Source organism: Auxenochlorella protothecoides (genome assembly GCF_000733215.1).
Source record: "Auxenochlorella protothecoides strain 0710 unplaced genomic scaffold scaffold97, whole genome shotgun sequence".
NCBI classification, from domain to species: Eukaryota; Viridiplantae; Chlorophyta; class Trebouxiophyceae; order Chlorellales; family Chlorellaceae; genus Auxenochlorella; species Auxenochlorella protothecoides.
The window spans coordinates 152,561-169,080 of NW_011934187.1; the positions used below are offsets into that span (position 1 = coordinate 152,561).

General features: G+C 67.0%; 3 protein-coding genes across 3 annotated transcripts; 2 read left to right on the forward strand and 1 right to left on the reverse strand.

The window, feature by feature from the left end:
• Positions 1-896: 896 nt before the first annotated feature.
• Positions 897-7,745, forward strand: F751_6811 (Pre-mRNA-processing factor 40-like protein A; the record flags this gene model as incomplete). The annotated part of the gene is made up of 15 exons (XM_011398419.1): positions 897-937; positions 1,109-1,271; positions 1,803-2,011; positions 2,237-2,930; positions 3,098-3,405; positions 3,603-3,783; positions 3,946-4,002; positions 4,188-4,297; positions 4,444-4,531; positions 5,048-5,290; positions 5,403-5,941; positions 6,126-6,676; positions 6,872-7,056; positions 7,217-7,375; positions 7,545-7,745. The coding sequence occupies 15 exons, from the start codon at positions 897-899 to the stop codon at positions 7,743-7,745; spliced, it is 3,729 nt and encodes a 1,242-aa protein (XP_011396721.1).
• Positions 7,746-8,140: 395 nt separating this feature from the next.
• F751_6812 (Phosphatidate phosphatase LPIN3) lies at positions 8,141-13,313 on the forward strand (the record flags this gene model as incomplete). The annotated part of the gene is made up of 17 exons (XM_011398420.1): positions 8,141-8,185; positions 8,310-8,459; positions 8,648-8,675; positions 8,809-8,972; positions 9,387-9,665; positions 9,815-9,990; positions 10,184-10,498; positions 10,764-10,779; positions 10,841-10,894; positions 11,028-11,193; positions 11,323-11,430; positions 11,683-11,774; positions 11,926-12,036; positions 12,203-12,377; positions 12,601-12,734; positions 12,913-12,968; positions 13,196-13,313. 17 exons carry the CDS (start codon positions 8,141-8,143, stop codon positions 13,311-13,313), a joined length of 2,187 nt encoding a protein of 728 aa, XP_011396722.1.
• A 338-nt stretch (positions 13,314-13,651) lies between these two features.
• On the reverse strand, positions 13,652-15,650 carry F751_6813 (Protein RKD3; the record flags this gene model as incomplete). The annotated part of the gene is made up of 6 exons (XM_011398421.1): positions 13,652-13,777; positions 14,445-14,795; positions 14,850-14,934; positions 15,185-15,274; positions 15,406-15,449; positions 15,561-15,650. The coding sequence occupies 6 exons, from the start codon at positions 15,648-15,650 to the stop codon at positions 13,652-13,654; spliced, it is 786 nt and encodes a 261-aa protein (XP_011396723.1).
• Positions 15,651-16,520: the final 870 nt, after the last annotated feature.

Below are 16,520 nucleotides of genomic sequence, written 5' to 3' on the forward strand. Positions count from 1 at the left end.
AGGGCTCCTGACTCGCTGTCAAGGCCGGGGGACAGGAAGGCTCGTCCCCACCATTTGCAGGTGATGGGCAGAGACAGCAGGGCCCCGGGGCATGCCAACAGAAGCCATGGCGGGGACCGGATTCCTGGTGCCGCTGCAGCCCCAAGGCCTGCCAGCACCAGGCTGATCAGGGGCACCACTGACTCAGCGACCCAGGAGCCTGTCTGAGGAATCAAAACGATCTGAAGTAGGCATTGTGAGTACGACAGGCAGATCAGGGCCGCAATGCCGTCCAGAGGATGCAGCTGGGGTTCAGCGGTGGGTCGGGCTGGTACAGGTCTGGATCGCTTCATTGCATCCTCCTCTCGGAACGCCTCCCGAGCGACAGCCCACAAATTCAGTGCAGTGACGTCAATGCGAACCGTAACGTGTTGCGAGGTACTCACGCCTGCGCCCCGCTCTGTGTGGCGATGCCATGGTTGCCGATCGGGCTCCCGCCACCCGCGACGAGAAACTCCGTGCTCCCGACTCCAGCATGGAGGAAAGGCATGCAACTGGGCCCATGCCCTGCAACAGTTGCTAAATAGAAGGAGACGCTGTGCCACGGGCCGTTCAGCTGACTCGCTGCACTCCCTCGTCCAATAGAGGCACCCGTCGCCAGGAACACTCGCGAAGAGTGGCTTCGCTAACCGCTGCGATCATCAGCCACCTGGAGCGGGGCAGCACTTGAGATGGCAGGACGTGGGCGTGCTGCTGTGCTGCCGGCATGGATGAAAGGTGAGGCGCGTAGATCTCGCTTGCCTGAGTGGCACGGTCCTGTGTGATGGTCGCGACGGCTGGGGTTTTCTGTCTTGGCCCGGCACCCGCTGGCAGCGGTAGGATGACTCTGATGATCCACATTGGTCCCATTCCAGGTAATGCTGCTCCAGGAGCTCCCGGTGCCAGCGTGGCTGTCTCGGTGAGGTTTCAGCCGGTGTTTCAGCAAGGGGAAGGGTGCACCTGCTCACTCCTGTGCATGCTTGGCCGTGCGTGCTTTATCCAGGCTCCTGCTCCTCCCTGCCGGCTCCCTGCATCGCCACCATCCCATCCCTGCACCACCACAGCGGCCAACCCCCGCTGCTGCTCCCAGCCTCGCCCAGGCTGCACCCAGGGCGGCCGTGCCCAGCGCCGCACCCTCCGGCCCTGGCTCAGCCTGGACCGAGCACACCGCCCCAGATGGACGCAAGTACTACTACAACGCCGGGACCAAGCAGAGCGTCTGGACCAAGCCTGTGGAGCTGCAGACGCCAGAGGTAAGAGTGTTTGTGAGGGGATTGGGGATGGGTGAGTCTGTGCCTTGGCTTGCCCAAGCCTTTACTTTCTGTGGGGACATCAGGGCAGGCAGGGCACGCTGTGGCAGGTAGGGTACGCTGAGGTCCAATGCTGCATGCTGGACGCAGATGATGCACGGCGAGGCGGGCCCTCTTCTCTGACAGCATGCCTGTCCTCCCATCCTCCCCCTGCCTCAGGAGCGAGCTGCCGCCGGGGCTGCCGCCGCCGCCGCCGCCGCCGCCGCCGCAGGGCCAGGCTCAGCCGTCGCTGCGGCACAGCCCGCCGCAGCGCCCGCTGCGACTGTGATCGAATGGAAGGAGTTCACCGCCCCTGACGGTCGCAAGTACTACTACAACAAGACCACCAAGGAGTCGCGCTGGACCATGCCAGACGAGATGAAGCCCGCCGCCGCGGTCGCTGCCACTCCCGCCACCGCTCCCTCGGGCACCAGCCTGACCGCCCCCGCGGCCACCCTGGTGGGGGCGGCCGGCCCCACCGCGGCCGCGGCGCAGGCCGCGCTCAAGGCGGTGGAGGCCGCCCGCTCGGGCGCCAAGGCCGGCGTGTTTGTGGCCCAGCCGGGGTCCATCCAGACGGGCCCCACCCCCCACCACGCCACCACCGCGGAGGCCAAGGACGCCTTCAAGGCGCTGCTCAACGAGACGGGGGTTTCCAGCACCAACAGCTGGGACGAGGTGTCGCGGGCCATCATGGCTGACAAGCGGTGGGTGCCGCGGGGGTGGGGGGGTTTGTGGGAGGAGAGGGGCGGGGAGGCATGGCTCTGGATGCAGTGGGTCTCTAGGGCGCATGAGGAAGGGTGTGTATTTGGCAGGGGACCTGCACATTGTGAGGAGGCTTGGCTCACTGGATCACCACCGCAAGGACTCCTCCCCTCACCTATCCACCCCTCACCGACCCCACACCCCCTTAACAAACCAACCACTCGCAGTTTCGGCTCGCTCAAGACGCTGGGCGAGCGCAAGGCGGCGTTCAACGAGTTCGTGCAGCAGCGCCGGAAGGAGGAGGCGGAGGCGGCGCGCGCGGCGCGCATGGCCGCCAAGGAGGGCTTCTACGAGCTGCTGGACGGCTGCCGCGCTCTGGACGCGCTGCCCAAGTTCAGCCGCGCGCGCGACGAACTGGAGCTGGACCCGCGCTGGCTGGCGGTGGCCTCGGCGCGCGAGCGCGAGGAGCTGTTCGAGGACTGGGTGGAGGAGCGCGCGCGCGCGGAGAAGGAGCGGCACCGCCTGGAGCGCAAGCGCGCACAGAACGCGCTGCGCGACCTGCTGGAGGGCGCGTCGTGGCTGGTGGCGGGCACGCCCTGGCGCCGCGCCCAGGACCGGCTGGCGGGGGTGCCGGAGTTCGAGGCGGTGGACGCCGCGGGGCGGCTGGAGGTCTTCCGCGAGGTCATGGAGGAGGTGGAGAAGCGGGAGAAGGAGGCCGCGGCGCGGGCGCGGGAGGAGCTGGTGCGCTCAGAGCGCGCCAACCGCGCCGCCTTCCGCGAGCTGCTGGCCGACCTGCGCGCGCGCGGCGCGGTGCACGCGCGCTCGCGCTGGAGGGAGGCGCTGGCCCTGGTCGAGGCGGAACCGGCCTACCTCGCCGTAGAGCGCAACACCACGGGCTCCCGCCCCCGGGAGCTGTTTGAGGTGGGGACCAGGGTGATGGCTGGCTATGATTCTTGCTTGGACAAGGACATGGGAGGCATGCCTTGGGGGGAGTGCATGGCCTGGAGCGTCCCCAGAAGGGGTTGTTGCGAGGCGCAACCCCCCTCGACTCACACTGCATACGCACACATCCTCACCTCATCGTGCAGGATCTGCTGGAGGACATGGAGAAGGCGTACCTGGAGGACCGGGCGGAGATCAAGGCCGTGGTCGCGGAGCGTGGCCTCGTGGTTGACATCGACTCCAAGCTGGAGGACTTCCTGGCGGCGCTGGGCAGAGCGGCCCCCGCCGAGGCAGCCCCGGCCGGCAAGGACGGCGCTGCGGCTGACGGCATGGACCGGGGCGACGGGGAGGGCAAGGACGTCAGCGCAGGGGAGGTCACTGTCGCCCAGGGGGCACAAGCGCTGGGCGCAGGGGCCGAGCCAGCCCTGCCCGACTCCATCCCCACCCAGAGCCTGTGAGCGGCACGGGAGGGAGGGTGGTGGTGGTGTACATGGGCCGTGCTGGCGGTACACCTGTTGGGGTCGGAAACGTTTCAGGTTGCATGCTGTGTGTCGTTGCTGTCGCAAAAACTGTGTGCTCTTTCGGCAGCCCTCACCCCCCCGGCCACACCCCGCCTCAACAGTACCTCCCCATCCACACCTGCCCGCACAGGCAGCTCTACTTCGTGGAGCAGCAGGGGCTGGCGCGGGATGAGATCGCGAAGAGGGAGAAGGAGCACCGGTACCAGCGCGAGGACTTTTCTCGCCTTCTACGCCACGAGCGCCGGATAGAGGCGGAGACGCCCTGGGAGGATGCCGTGCAGCTGCTGGAAAAGGAGCCGGAGTGGAAGGAGGTGTGTGTCTGTGTGCGTTTGTGTGAACGGGTGGGGGTTCCAGGGTTCAGCGGCCAGGGTTGGCATGCGAACCGGCAGGCGTATGGCGATCAGGTGCTGACCCGGGGGGGAGGGCTGGAAGGAATGTTGTGAGCGCCTGCTCCTCCATTCCCTGCACTGCAGCTTGAGAGCCTGGAGGAGAAGCGGGAGCTCTTCGATGCCTTCATCGCCAAGCTCAAGGTGCGTGTGGTGTGTTGCGAGAGGGCGGCAGCGTGAAAGTTGACACAGTCTGGGTTTAGGGGGAGGTGGAATACAAGCAAAGACCACCAGACCAAGAAGAGTACAGGCTGGACGGCTCACAGATGCGATCCTAACCAACCATGCCTGTCCCATGCACTCTCACCACGAACCCGCTCTCCCGGCAGGCCAAGGAGGCGGAGCGAGCGGAGCGCAAGAAGTCGCGGCGGGATGATGACCGGTCAGACGACGAGCGCAGGGACAGGAAGCGGCACAAGCACAAGAAGGACAGGAAGAGGTGTGTGTGTAGGGGTGATTCAGAGTGCTAGACTGATGCAGGGCACGTGGGGGAGTATGAAGAGGGCGGGAAGGAGCGCAGGTCGGCACCAGTGCGCCCTTACCTCCCCCCTGTGCTCCACGCCCGTTCTTTCCAACATCACGCAGGCATCACGGCGACAGTGAGGATGAGCGGGACGGGAAGCGCGACCGGCGGAGCAGGGACAGGAGCCGCAGCGAGAGCCAACGGCGATCGGTGGACCGAGCGAGGGGGACCAGCCGGCGACGCAGCGAGAGCAGGGACAGGCGGGACTGATGGGGTCGTGCTTGCAGGCCTGGCGCTGCTTGGTGCCCGAGCATAGCACTGGCTGTGAGTGCAACGCTGGATATGCAGGGGATGCCAGAGGCTGGATGGGCAGCAGCCTTGTTCATCATATCTATGAGTAAACAGCAAGCTTCTCGCAGGCATGCTTGTCGAGTGGTGAGAACAGAGCTTTCGCAGGGGGATCAGTCCTGTTCCGGAAGGCGATCGATTCAATTCTGGGCGCCGTGCGCACAGAGATTCCCGGCGCACTGCAGGCAGTGCAAAGCACTCAGCCTCGCCGATCATCGCCCCATGCTCGGATCAACCCCTTCCAGCTAGTTTGCAGGAGTCGAAACTGCCATGACGCGGATGGAGGTAGGCTGATCCGGCCGGATTGCAATGCACGAACGGTCCGCAAGCACTGCCATGCTCCCGTTTGACCCACCCCCACCGACTGCCTCCCGGCAGATGGAGGAGTGCAGGGTGGTAATCCTGGGCGCCGAAATGGAGGCATTGCAGCTGGTGAGCCTGCTGCCGCGCTCTCTGCAGCAGCAGTGCATGGTGTTAGACCATGCCGGGTCCTGGCTCAGCCGCTGGACCACGGCGTGGCGGGGACTGGGCATCCAGCACCTGCGCAGCCCCGTGACCCATCACCCGGGCCCCGAGCCTGGAGCCTTTTCCGCTTGGATAGAGAAGCAGGGCAGATCAGGGGTGGGTCCCGCGGGTTGGTAATTGAGGTTGCATGTTTGGTCGACTCTCATCATGGTCACATGGTGAAGATGATGCCAATACGTATACTTGCCTCACCCTCATTACACTGCAGGAGCTCCTGGAAGCCGTGCCCGGCTACTCCCCCCTGCCCACAGCACGCCTGCTGGAGGACTACTGCCTGTCCAAGGTAGTGAAGGCCCTCCCGCCCTGCCTCCAGCGCATCCGGCAGGACACCCTGGAGCGCGTGGAGCCCACGCCGTACCAAGGCACGGCTTCTGAATCGGACGGCTGCCTGTTCAACTCGCGCCCCGATTCATTATTCCTTGATGCCTGCCAGGTCACCCACCTCCCACCTCTCTCCTTCATGTTTGACCCAGGCGGACTGACGCTACACCTGGGCTCCGGCGCCGAGGTTCTGACCCGCGCCCTGGTGGTGTCGCGCGTCGACAGCCGCCCCCTCATCCCGCCCTGGGCCGCAGACTTGGTCGACAGGGAGGGCACGGCGGTACGCAGCGCGCACCGCCTGCGCCTGGCCGAGGAGGAGCTGGCGGGCAGGAGCGTGGCCGTGGTGGGCGGGGGCATGACCTCAGTGACCCTGGCGCTCGCTGCCGCGGCAAGGGGGGCGCGGGCGGTCACCCTGGTCGCGAGGAGGTGGGGCATGTTTTGGTGGGGGGGGTGCATGCTGGTGTCGACACTTCTGGGATGTGTCCCTGCTTCTTTCTTCGTCCGGCCATACGCCTGCCGCATGGCCCCAAGATGCTGCAAGCCTCCGTCGACTATTCTCACCTCCCACCCACTCCTCACCCCAGCGCTTACTCTCCACACCACGCTCCAGGCCACTGAGGCAGGCGCCCTTCGAGGTGGGGGTGGGGTGGCAGGGCCCCAAGCTGATGGTGCCCTTCGCCGGTCAACCCGACCCCGCGACCAGGCTGGCGGCCTGCCGCGCCGCGCGTGCGGGGGCCACCATCAACGGCCCCGCCTGGGAGGTCCTGGCCGCAGCCGTGCGGCGCGGCGATGTGGCGGTGCGGGAGGGGCGCACCGTCGAGCGCGTGGCGCGAGAGGGCGACGCTGGCGGCGGTCTGGAGGTGCGACTGGAGGCCACCCGCGGCCTGCACGGCGCTTGCGCCTCGGCGCTGCCAGCCTCCGATCCCTCACCTGGGTCAAATGAAGGCGAAAGCTTGACGGTGGACGAGGTGTGGGTGGCGTGCGGCGCAGCGACCGTGCCGGCCGACTCGGCGCCCTTCACCGTGCTGGACGCCCTGAGCCTCCCGGGGGGCCTATTTGTGGGCGGGTACCCGCGCTGCGACGACGCCAGCCTTGTGCTGCCGGGCGCGCCCGTGTATGTGCTGGGCCGGACGGCGATGCTGGCCTGCGGCCCCACCGCAGGTGCCTGGTTTGATGGTGGGGGCGAGGGCGTGGCTGGACCTGCGTTCCGGAGATGTGGATGTGGGGCTGGAATCTGTCATGTGCTGCGCGGAGGCGAGGCAGGTGCAGGCTGGCAGCAAGGGCGCCGTGTGGTCAGCAACGCATCGTGTACCCCCCTTGACAAAATCTTCCCCCAAACACAAACCCTTCGCCCAGGCACGCTGGGCGGGAACCGCGAGGCGGCCAAGCGCGTGGCGGCCAGCCTGGCGCGACTGGACATGGCAGGCGAGAAAGCGTGGCACGCGGCCGCCGGCAAGCTGCAGGCCGCGCCGGCGCCCAGGCTGGAGCTGCTGCCGCCGCCGGAGGCGGAGGGCGCCATGTGGCAGGCTCCCAGGAAGAAGGTCCGGGCGGTCCAGGCTGTAGTCGCAGAATGGATGCGGTGGTGTGGACCCATGCTTGCTGGAGCTCGTGGTGCGTCCCGCATATGAACCAGCTCACCCGGTGGATCAACGCTTCACACCTTTCCCATTCTCCCTTTCCAAACCCCATGCCCCTTACCAGGTGCCTGTGGCGCGGGAGCCCGACAGGATCGATGTGTCGGACCTTCCCCCCAATCTTCCTCGCAAGGAGCTGGGGCAGTATCGGATGATAGACGAAGGGTTTGACCTGACACTGGTACTGCAACTGGAGGAGCCAGTGACCAAGGACCAGGTGCTGCGGGTAGGGAGGGGTTCATGCGGGACGCCTGTGAGCCTCAAGGCACCTGCAGAAGAGCCCTGCCACCTCCAACTAGGTCCGGAGAATGAAATTTTGAAAGAAAGTGAGGCTGCCCCTTGCCTCTGCCTCCAAACAGTCTCCTCATGCCCGCACCTCCACCCTACCCGTGCAGGTCAGGACGGCCTTTGACTGGCAGTCGCTTGAAGTGTGGGCTGTTGGCCAGATTCAGGCCTTCCACCTGCACGTTCCCAAGCTTTGGGGCCGCATCCTGCCGGGCAAGTGCGGCATAAAGGTGAATGTGCGGACCAAGAAGCTGTTTGTGTGTCTGTACAAGGAGACCGACGCCGAGTGGCGGTACCTCAAGGGCTTTTAGCTTGCTTTGGTCCTGATATGAACGTCTTAATCCTTCTTCACATGATCACTGTGTTCTGTATGCTTGCTGGCTTTTGTAATGAGATGCTCCTGTGAGGTGCATTCAACGCAAGCACCTCGTAGCCTCGTCCCATGTCGGAAGATGCCCACGTGGGAGTGGGCGCATGACGGATCCGTCGTTAAAACCCGACTCACTCTTCTCCTCGCACAATTGTGTCGATGTTGCATGGAAGACTTGTCAGGGCAAGGGATCCAGATCTAGATACGATCCATTGATCTCCTAAACACAGAGAGGCCCAAAAGGAGAGGGGGCAGTCTGCCTCTGGCGCAGTGGCGTGTTTTCCCCGAGTCGCGATCCACCTCACTCTGATTGGGGCCAGGAGGCCAGTCGCTCCGATGTCGGGGTTGGGGCTCCAGTCCCTGACTGCCAGCGCCCTCAAGGTGCATGGGTGGCAAGGGGACCCGTGATGGGCGCCCTGGCTTGACGATCGGGGTCCACGGATCGGTGGGCCCCATGCACGCGGAACACGGCTCACCCTGCCACCCCCTGCCGTCATGCCCGCAGACGGGGACATTGGCTGTGACCAGTCGACTCACATATGCGGTGCCACACCTGTCGGGAGCCATCGACGTGTGCATGGTCCGCCAGCCCGACGGGTCCCTCAGGAGCTCCCCCTTTTATGGCGAGACCTGGGCTGGAAGGGGGGTGGATTGGGTAGGACGAGGAGCTGGCTGGCTGTAAAACCCTGCTCAGTGAAGGCCCGAGGGCACCCCTGCAGCGCCACTTCTCGCTGGGTCATGCGCAGTGTGGGCCGCTGGCTCGCATGCATGGGTATCCACTGATCGTCGCTCTCCACCTCCACTGCAGTGCGGTTTGGGAAGTACACTGGCCTCCGCACGCAGGACAAACGTGTGCAGATCGTGGTGAACGGTGAGTTCTAGGGGTGCATGGCAGGGAAGGCATCCACAGGGTCAGTGCGTCGGCTGGCACCATCCCGCTGGAGCCATCCCTACCCTCCCACCTGGATGACCCTGCCTCCCTCCTCCGCCACCCCCCTCGCCAGGCGAGGAGCTGGACTTTGCCATGCACCTAGGCCGCACTGGCGAGGCCTACTTTGCCACTGAGGAGCGAGTCCCCCTGGACAGCCTCGCCGGCGGCCAGGCTGCCGTGGAGGGCCTGGGCCTGCAAGTGGACGCCGCCCTGGCCGAGGTCGACGGCGGCGCCCCGGTGGAGGACGGGGACGGCTTCCAGCCGGCTTCCGGGGCCATGCGGCGGAGCAGCAGCGAGCCCGGCCTGGGCGCCGCCGCGCGGTCGCTGCCCCTGCCCGGGGCCGGCCAGCCGCTTGCCTCCGCGCCCTCCGACCCGGTGCGCAGCCCGTCTCCATCCCTGCGCACCACCAGGGCGCGCCCCGCCTGGGCGGGGGAGGGGGTGGGCGGCGGCGCCCAGCCCCCAGCCGTGCCCGCCGGTGCGGAGGCCGTCGCCGCGGCGTGCGCCGCCGGGCCGCCGGGCGGCGTGCGCCCCGACGCCACGCTTTCCTCGCCCGCCGACCCGCCACGCGCCAGGGTGGACGCTTCGGCGGCCAGCGCTCCGGCGCGCCTCGCCCCCGACGCCGCGCGGCGCCTGGACCTCGAAGACAGCGAGGCGGTGGATGAGGCACGGCGCGCGAGCGGCGAGGCCAGCGACCGCAGCGAGGCCAGCGACCGCAGCGAGGCCACGCTGCTCGCACTGTCCCTGGGGGAAAACCAGGCAGACGAGGGAAGTGACCAAGGTCCTGCGCCTGCGCAGCCCGCAGGCGACCTAGATGTCGACGAGGCGCCAGACCCAGGTGGCAGCCCGCTCCGGCAGGCGGGGTCCTCGGCCGTGGACATCCCGCGTCCGCGGCGGCCCGGCGGCTCCCGCGACGGCTCGCCAGAGGGCAAGGTGCGTGACTGTGTGGTAGCATGCAGAGAGAAACGGGGCATGCAGGCATCGCCAGGCGTGGGACGTTGCGCATTACAATCGTTGCTGTGGGAATCGGCAACGGCAGACACACACATCCCTCAAGCACCACTCTCTCCCGACGCACACAGTCTGCGGGGCGGGGGGCCGGCGCCGCGGTCTCCGCCCTCTCCACCGCCCTGTCTCGCGCCGACAGCGGCGGCGCCGCCCGCCTCGGCCGGCTTGACCGCGTGCAGCTGTCGCTCTGCCTGCCTCACTTGGCGACGGGCATGCCCGGGCACATCGTGGCGGAGCTGTTTGAGAGGTGGTGTGGTGGGTCTGTGTGTTCTTTGCCCTTTCATGGGCTTGCGTTCCCAAGCATACATGCTCTCCACCGCACGAGGCCTGTGGAGTGAAGGTCACTCGCGCATCCCGTCGCTGTGTTTGTGCCGTTCCTTTTCACATCCCCACCCCCCACGTGCTGACGCGTCGCGCGTGCCTCCCACCACCTCGCCACGCAGGCACCGCGTGTCGGCCGAGGACATGGTGGCGGCCCCCGACGCACTGCTGGCCTCGCCCGACCTCGCGTGCCGCGTGGGTCAGACCGTGTACCCCTGGCCCGCGGCCCTGCCCCTGCTGGTGGCCCTGGTTTCTTTTGGCCCCGACGCGGCCCAGCACGTGCACGACGCGCTGCCGGCGGCGGGCCAGACCTGGCCCATCCTGGACCCGATCGCGACGGGGCGGGGCTCCGGCGGGGAGGCGGACGGGGAGGAGGGCACCTCGCCCCGGATGCGGGGCGGCAGCCCCGGCGGGCGCTGGCGCTCCTGGCTCTCGCTGTCCTGGGGCGGGCGGTCGGGGAGGTCGCGGGGCGCCAGCCCCGCGCCCCGCGACCCGGGCGCCGGGGCGGAGGGGGAGGGCCCGGCGGGGGGCGGGCCCTCCGCCAGGCCGGTGGAGGAGAGGGACGCTGGCCCGGAGCGTGTGACCCCTGAGCAGGCATGCTTTCTTTTGTTTCTTTGGGGGTTGGAGAGGGGGCGTTCCATCCACGGGGACAGCCTGCCAGTCAGGGCGCTCGCCCTCCTGCACGCAACTCCAGATGCGCAGGGTTCCGGGCAGCGCCGTGTGCCTGCCACCCCAGCCTGTGACGCTGCTTGCCCTCTTCCCTCGCTTCTCGTCCACAGGAACAGGCACTCCTGGAGCAGCTGGCCAAGGGGGAGGGCCCGGCCTCCATCCAGGTGCGCATGGAACCCACCGTCGAGATTGCGGGGCCGGATGCGCCATGATTGGCATGCGTGGAACGCAGCTGCGCGCCCCGCTCCCGCTCTCGACCGCGGCCCCCCCCGCCCATCCCTTCCTCTCCGCCGCCAGGTCACGGATGTGGAGGGCCTGCACACCGGCCCCGGCGGCGAGCGGTTTGTCATCCTGCGCAAGCGGGCCTTCGTGCCCACCCAGCTCCAGCTGTCCAGTCTGAGCCCGCTGCTGAAGGAGGGCAGGAACACCATCCTCTTCCGCTTCGGCAAGCAGGAGCTCCACGGTGAGAGGGGGGTGCCTGGGGAGTCGGGGGGGCACAGAGGTGCACCGCCAGCCGCGCGCCGATCGCACCCATGCAGCACACCAGAGCTCCAGCAATCCTCTCGGCCCATCCCCGCTCCCTCCCCTTCAGCCTACGTCTACCTCATGCCGTGGAGCACGCGGCTCGTCATCTCCGACATCGACGGGACCATCACGAAGAGCGACGTCCTGGGGCACCTGGGCGCCCTCCTCGGCTATGGTGAGTGACGCGAGGGTGTAGAAAGGGGGAGAGGGAGGGTCGAGGGGGGCGTCGATCGTCTTGGGGTGATGGTGCAGCCAGACGGCAGCCAGTCTGCACAGAACAGAGGCACGGGAAGCATGTGTGCTCGGCAAAGGACTGGCTCGTCTGGGACCCGCCTTGCATGTAGATGCTGTCCTCAGGTGCCGGTGCCCCTGATCGCTGCCCAAACCCACCCCATTTCCGATGCCCTGCTTTCCACCACGCCGCCAGACTGGACGCATGCGGGGATCACACACCTGTTCTCTGCCATCAAGAGCAACCACTACAACTTCCTGTTCTTGTCGTCAAGATCCATCGCCCAGGTAGACCTTGCCAGCTAGATGAGCCAGGGCTCCCGGCTGGGTGCCGCAGGATCCTTGCTCTAAGCACACGCCCGCCGTGCCCAGGGTGTGCCTAGAATCCATGGAAACACCACACCCTCCACAAACTCAGTTCCCACCCCTTCCCTGCCAGGCCTCCATTACACGTGATTACCTCCACAGTCTGATAGAAAACGGGACCACCATGCCAGACGGGCCTGTCATCATCTCCCCAGACGGCCTCTTCCCATCCCTGTACCGTGAGGTGACTCGCCTGAGGGCGCTGGCCTGGAGCTTGGTCTTGCACAGTGGGAGCAGGGGGGGGTCCGAGGCTTGCCAAGCCCCCTGTGGCGCTGAATGCAGGTGCAGTGCCTCCGCGCCTGGCCGCCTGTCAGGATCGACAGACCCACTCGCGCCTGCCATGCCTGCAGGTGATCCTGCGGCGCCCCCACGAGTTCAAGATCCGGTGCCTCGAGGACATCCGCTCGCTCTTCCCCCCGGACTGGAACCCGTTCTACGCCGGGTTTGGGAACCGGGATACGGACGAGATCTCGTACCTGGCCGTGGGCGTCCCACCCTCCCGAATCTTCATCATCAACCCCAAGGGTGCGCTGGGGCTGGGACAGGCATCAGACCTGGGCTCGGTGGTTTGCATGCCATGGTCGAAGTGGCTTCACTCTGCCTTCCTGAGCTTCGGGATGATCCACGGCACATCTCACAGTGGCTACCCAGAGGGACGGCGCATGGCTGCTCCTGCCATTCGAGCGTCACAGTGCACGCTTCGGTGATTTTGTCCGATCCCCTTCCACCCACCCAACCCTCCCACCAGGCGAGCTCCGGAAGGCCTCCTCGGTGGTGCGCACCTCCACCTGGTCCACCCTTTCTTCCCTGAGCCGACTCGTGGACGACATGTTCCCGGCGCTGAAGGCGCCGACCCTCCAGGATCCTTCTGCTGGCACCCAGGTGCTTGGAGGTTGGGGGGAAGGTGCTGGAGGATGGAAATTGGCCTGCTATGGAGCAAGGGCCCCTGTATCCTCAGCAGATCCCACACTGGGCATGTTCTCTACAAATCATGCTCTCGTGGGGTCTCTGCTGCCACCTGCTTGCTTTTCTCATTCATCCTTTACCCTCGCTCCCGCAGCGCGAGGAGTTTTCTGATTACCTCTACTGGCGGGTGCAACCCCCCATCACCATCGGGTGGGTCGGGTGGCGAGACCTGCCAGTGCATGATGTACTATGCCTGGAGCTGGCAGACAGCGCCTGCTATGGCAGACGGATGCCAGCATGATGCCTTTGCACTGCCAGTTGGTATCCGTCACATGTACACGATTCTCCAGTCGTCTGTGTGGTGTGAGTACACCACCCCCCCGCCACCAGCCGCCGCACCCGCCCAGTCCTTTCCACGCACCCTGTCCATATTGCAGGTCAGAGGACGAGGAGTTCGATGACGCATACAGCCCCACCACCGACAGCAGCGAGGGCAGTGGAAGCAGCGCCAGTAGCGACGACGGCGGGGATGGGGGCGGCATTCCCACGCGGTGACCGACGCCGCGGGGGCCCTGCTCGGCGTGATTGGCCCTGCCTGGGCGCCCATGCCTCTGCCTTTTTGGCCGCAGCCTGCCTTTGCTCAAAGTGTAAAATTATGGGTAATACAAAGGTATGGCCTGGGGCACATGAGTAAGGGTGGAGCACGCAGCAAATCAGGAAAGGATGCATTTACTAGTAGTCAGCACAGGACAAAGTTCACACGGGTGAGCGCGTCGTGACGGCGGGAGCCCCTGGCTGGTCAATTCGTTTCGTTTGATTGGGAGGGGGCCCGGTAGCTGGCGCCCCTCAGAGGAAAATGGTGCAAAAATTCCGTTCCGGGCTGTTCGCCCCGGTCATGGCCTGGCGGCGTGCGGCTGGAGCTGCACGTCACACAGCGTGTGGCCCAGCTGGCGCGCCAGGCTCTCCAGCTGCTGCCGCACGGCCGCGGCGTCAGGCTGCGACGGGCCCTGGGCCCAGGCCTGCGTCTCAGGCCAGTGCGAGGCGCCGCCCGTCCAGGGCCGGGCGAGCGGCTGCGCCGGCGCGTAGGCGGGCCGCGCCAGGGCGGGCGGGGCCGGCTGCGGCGCGTGGGACCACGGCGCCGGCGCCTCCCGCTCCGACACCAGCTTCCCCAGCAGGCGCTGCAGCAGGCCCACCAGCCGGGGGCTGCCGGGCTGCGCGCCCGCGCCGCCGCGGTGGGCCCGTCGCGGCGAGGCGTGGCGGGGCGAGGCGTGGCGGGGCGAGGGGTGGCGTGGCGTGGCGTGGCGTGGCGAGGGGTGGCGTGGCGTGGCGTGGCGTGGCGAGGCGTGGCGAGGGCCGGGGTATGTCGCCGCCGCGGGGCCCACGCGCAGGGGCCCGGGCGCCACGAAGGAGGAGCGGCGGGCGTGGGGGGAGTGGGCCCCGGGCGAGTGGGGGCGGGGGCGGGGCGGCGGGGGCCGGGAGTCTCGCGGCGGAGGCGTGGTCCCCGGCCGGCGGTAGGGCTGGAACGCAAACCCGCCGCCGACGAGGCCCTTGGAGGGCGCCGTGCGCGTGGGGCCGGGGTCCGACGCAGGCCCGCCCCCCCCCCTCCAGCATGGGTTTCAGGGAGATCTCGAAGTCGAACCCGGCGGGCCCCGGCGCCGCCGGCGTGGCGGCGCGCAGGGAGGACACGTCCCCGTCGGGCCGCGCCTCGGGCCGGGCCGACGCGTCGCTGGTGCTGCCGGAGGCAAAGCCGTCGGTGCCCTTACGACGCTCGCGGGGTGCGGGGCCCGCAGCCGCGCCCCGCTCCAGCACCTCGGGCAGCGCCGCCCGGAGCAGGGCGGCCATGGACTCGTCGCTGGAGCGGCGGGGGGTTGGGGCCTCGCAGCCGCCGTCCTCCCGCCCCGAGGTATCCGGGCTGGCGCAGCCCAGGTCGAGCGCCGCGCCGCCGTGCAGCAGCGCGCGCCTTGGCGACCCCGGGGCGCCGGCGTGGAGCACGACCGTGCCCAGCGCCGACTCCTCGCTGGACCAGGTGGCCAGGTGCTGGGAGTCGAGGCCGGGGTGGGGGCGGGGGGGGCCGCCAGAGAGGGGCTGCACCGCGTCGCGGGCGGCGCCGGATCCCGGCGCATCGTTCAGGGAGTGAAAGATGCGCTCCAGGGACTTGACGCGACGGTATGGCCACCTGCGGTGTGGCGTCGAGGGTGGGGGGGACCAGGTTGGGTGTGCGCGGGAGGGACAGCGCGCACTGAGCGTGCTGCGAGGAGCGTGGGGCGATGCGACACAAGGTCAGAGCAGACCGGCTGGGAGGGCATGGGAACGGGCCGCGGGCCATGCCACCACCCTGGAAAGCTCGTGACCGGCCATAATGCCTGTCACCAACCCACCCACCCCTACTTTTTGGAAACCCAACAATCCGAGCTCTCTCTCGATACCTGTCCACGCCGACGCGACGGCAAACGCGCTTGAGCACGGTCAGGGAAATGCCCAGCTGCTGGCATGCCTTGTCGGCAGGCAGGTGAAAACTGGAGAGGTTGGGGGGAGAGACAAGGGTTAGAGCGCTGGGTCTCCTCCACCTCAAAGTGTGTTCATGGGTCGGAGGCATGCAGGGCCAGCAGGCAGTGGAGCGGGCACTGGTCGCCACCCCTCGACTCACTGGGCGGCAACATCCTCCAGGGTGATGGACGATGCCAGCACTCCCTGAGGGACAGGGAGGGGGAAAGGGTGTGGGCTCGCGATCTTGGGGCGACGCGTCGCTTGCGCGGACGGCGCGACACGACGCAATCCCCCATCAACTGTGGGCACACTCACATGCTTGGACAGCTTGCGGCGGGTACTGCGCGTGCGCGAGGGGCCCGAATCGCTGCCGTGAAGATTCGTCGCTGGCGTGGATTCCAACATGTACGGGGGAACCCGCGTGAGGGCTTCAGGCTGGTGCTTCGAACCCGCGTCTTCCCCGTGCCAGGAAAGGCCTGCATCAACCATGCTGGATTATATCCTGGTCTGTGTCCGCGGAGTACTCTGCGGCACGGGGGGGGATGTAGACCGTTGGAGAGTACGGGAGACTTGCGGGCGACTCATGGGAGACTCGGCCAGAACCGCGTACGATTGGGCGGGGAGAAGATTTGTGGCATCACAAGCTCCCACCTGAGCGGCTGTGGGAAGCGCTGAGGTCCACGGACTAGAATTGGTCACCCTCCCGATTCCTTCGAGATAGGGGTCCAGAGTTACGTTACCGCGTGCATACCTCAAGGCCGGCGCAAGGCCACTCGCAAATGCACACTGAATCGTTGCAGCCTGTATTGATGTTTCAGTGCGGCGTCTGGCGCACACGTAGGTTAGATACGGGTCTGTTGGGCCTCGCCTGGGCAGGCTGGAATTTACCCGGGACCCTTGCAACGCTTGGGATGGAGCGGGTAGCTTCCACGACAGCTGCCAAGAAAGCAATCCGCAACCGGACCGGGACACTGTAGCATTTATTGCCGTATTTTGTGGGCGAGTGAGTGGATATGCGCATGAATTGTATATTATCCGTAAAGCATAGCTCTGGACACAGCAAAGATTGAATATCGCTTGGACTTTCTGCAAACTTTACCAACTTCCGTGTCACCCCCCGGACGTGCTCATATTCCTTGCTAGAAGGGGCCGCGCGCGCATCTCGATCGCGGCCCGGGTTGGGCACCGAAGAACACACGAGAATGAGCATATACTGGTATTTGATTAAATGTTCGTTCTGTGCACAGGAGAGACCCGATCCTCTGTTGTTTGCGC